The sequence below is a fragment of the Phaseolus vulgaris genome, chromosome 3, assembly GCF_000499845.2.
Source record: "Phaseolus vulgaris cultivar G19833 chromosome 3, P. vulgaris v2.0, whole genome shotgun sequence".
NCBI classification, from domain to species: Eukaryota; Viridiplantae; Streptophyta; class Magnoliopsida; order Fabales; family Fabaceae; genus Phaseolus; species Phaseolus vulgaris.
Window position 1 is genome coordinate 38,224,766 of NC_023757.2, and position 2,630 is coordinate 38,227,395.

Sequence of the window (2,630 nt, forward strand, 5' to 3'; positions counted from 1 at the left end):
TAATATTAAAAGTGGTATATGATTATATAAAAAAATTAGAATTATCAATCTATCCAAAAAAAATTATGTACTGTATGATGTTCCAACAAGAATTTTTTTAAAACTAATTTGAGATATTAAAATTTTATGTTAAAATGAATTCTGTTTGATTTAAAAGTGAACATCATGCAGTTCAATTATGAGCTGTAGTGATCCAATCGCCATTACTCAGTCTTTCTTTGATTGGACAGGGACCAGTACATTTCATAAATTTAACGGTCTCTCATAGTCTTTTCTTCTTCAATCCATGTGATTCATATAGTGCTAGGTAGGTATACTTTTTTTATGCAAAAAAAGTAAATAAAACATCATGATGTATAAATATTAAATATAATATGACACTAAAAAAAGAATACTTAAATATTTCAAAAAAATAAAATACACTAAAATGACAGCAAAACATTTATTTTCTTATTATGGAATGAGTTGGGTTCACATACCCCTGTGAATGAGAAAATGAAACCCAGTTGTGAAGACGGTCAGTAATTTGCCAAATTTCTTGAAAACAAAAGGCAATACCAAATGAGGACAGGAATATTTGTATGAATAAAACTTGATTACATCTGAATTTTCATTTACAGACAAGGCATCTGATTTGAATAGTGAATACAAATTTTTGGTATAAATTATATGTACCTTAATCCAAAGCTTTCTTAACTTTGGTCTTGAACAGTAGAATATATAAATTTTCCATTTGAAAATAAAGAAAGCACCCAGTTGAATGTGTGACGAATGAACCAAAATTTGAGCCTACAATGCAGTGCCAGACAGGACCATACCCTTTGTCAAATTCCTGCACATGAACATACCAGGAATAAATCATAAATAAACAAACAAATTTATTCACGGTGTAAAAAGTAGATGAAGGAAGCACTATACTTCATAGATGTTGCTGACCAGATATATGATTAAGCCAACCCTATCTGTATTGTGCACATGGGTTAGGGTCTGTATAAGTTATTAATTGAAAAATGCACCTTTTTTAAGACAAAAATAATCCCTGATTATGTATAATATATTAGGGGTACGAGGGTTTGACACATGGGGTGTTGAAGAAGTTTATAATTACGATTTTATCTTGACAAAGCTGTTAGTCACAGTTGTTTGCTAGGCCAGTCATCTCCACTTCATTGGACCACTTTCAAATACTCTATTTCTATCCAATAAACAATAAGGGAAGAGACACACAAAATGTCAACATATGATTCGTCTACTCGGTTTTCCCTATTGATTCTTCTGTGGGGTTCATTGAATTTCAACAAATCTCAATCATCCAAGAAGCATAGTTCCAAAAAGAACACCTACAAAATAATCTCAATTCACTTTTCAGGTTTTTGTTGCCCCCAAACAACTCCATTCAATAACAATACCAGGGTATGGGCGCCACATAACTGTGCTTGGTAACCATGCACATCAAAAGGTTATTTTGTAAAGATTTTAAATATTCATTTAGTTTATATAATTTGTACAGAATATTTCTTTTTTTCTTTTTTATATTTAAAACTAATCTGTTTTAATCCGTACACATTACTTTAATATTTTAGTTTATATGATATAATTTTAATTTCCCCATTTAAATTCAAATGAATTAAAATAGATTATAAATAATATATAAAAATATATAAGATTGAAAAGAAAAAATTAGTCAATCATAAGATCAAATAAGTAATTGAACCATTTCTAAATGTACATATATTGAAAAGAACATAATGGTCTTGGAGAAGTGAAGATTTAAATAAGGAATGGTGATGAAATAAAATTAAGTAAAGCGGTGATTAATGGAGGGGTGAAATTAAAGCGTACCTTCTTTACGTTATGAGCGATGTGTTTTGCACTAAACTTCTCCAAGCTATCAAATGTTCTTCTGGCACAACGAAACGCATGCACTTGCATGAAGCATGGCATGTCTGAGACCAAAACCTTTACTTGAAGATATGCAGCCACAGAGGAAAACGTTTCCATGTGCGACACCGACTTTCGTGCCTCAACCATTCCTGCCACTGCAAAGTGTCTCTCGATGTGGGACACTGACTTTCTTCCCTCTTCACCCGTGCTTCCTCTTGCTGCTGGTGATGCTGCTACCTCAATGAAAGACACCGATTTTCTCCCCTCAACAAATCCTCCTGCAGGTGATCCTAACTCTAAGCAAGATGTTGATTTCCTGGCCTCCACAAATTCTTCTCCTCTACCTCCAATGTTACCATTACCACCATTAAAAGCTCGAGTTCTCGAAATCTTGTGCAACCAACTGCGAGAATTGGATTTCTTTTCCTGCCCCACCCCATGCTCCAACTCTTTTTTCCTCTGGTTCCCTGTGCCACCTCTGTAGATGTACATGAACCCTCTCTTGTGTTGCTTGTCTTGGTTAGCCATTTCTGAGGCACTCCTCCAAGACTAGATGAATAATTGGTGGACTAGATCCAACTGGGACTAATGAAGCATCGAGATACGTATGCATATATATATAAAATGGTTGGCAGGGTATGTAACTATGTATTTGGAATCACGAGCAGTGGGAAGAGCAATTATTATAATAATGGTGATTGGGAAGAAAGTGACATGTTACGAAGGCAAACCCATGTGTTTGTGCC

At 33.8% G+C, this 2,630-nt stretch overlaps 1 protein-coding gene across 1 annotated transcript; it reads right to left on the reverse strand.

The window, feature by feature from the left end:
- Positions 1-576: 576 nt before the first annotated feature.
- LOC137807514 (uncharacterized) lies at positions 577-2,630 on the reverse strand. Its single transcript, XM_068608195.1, has 2 exons — positions 1,843-2,630; positions 577-832 (listed from the first exon to the last, which is right to left on the reverse strand). Exons 1-2 carry the CDS (start codon positions 2,410-2,412, stop codon positions 677-679), a joined length of 726 nt encoding a protein of 241 aa, XP_068464296.1. The 5' UTR covers positions 2,413-2,630; the 3' UTR covers positions 577-676.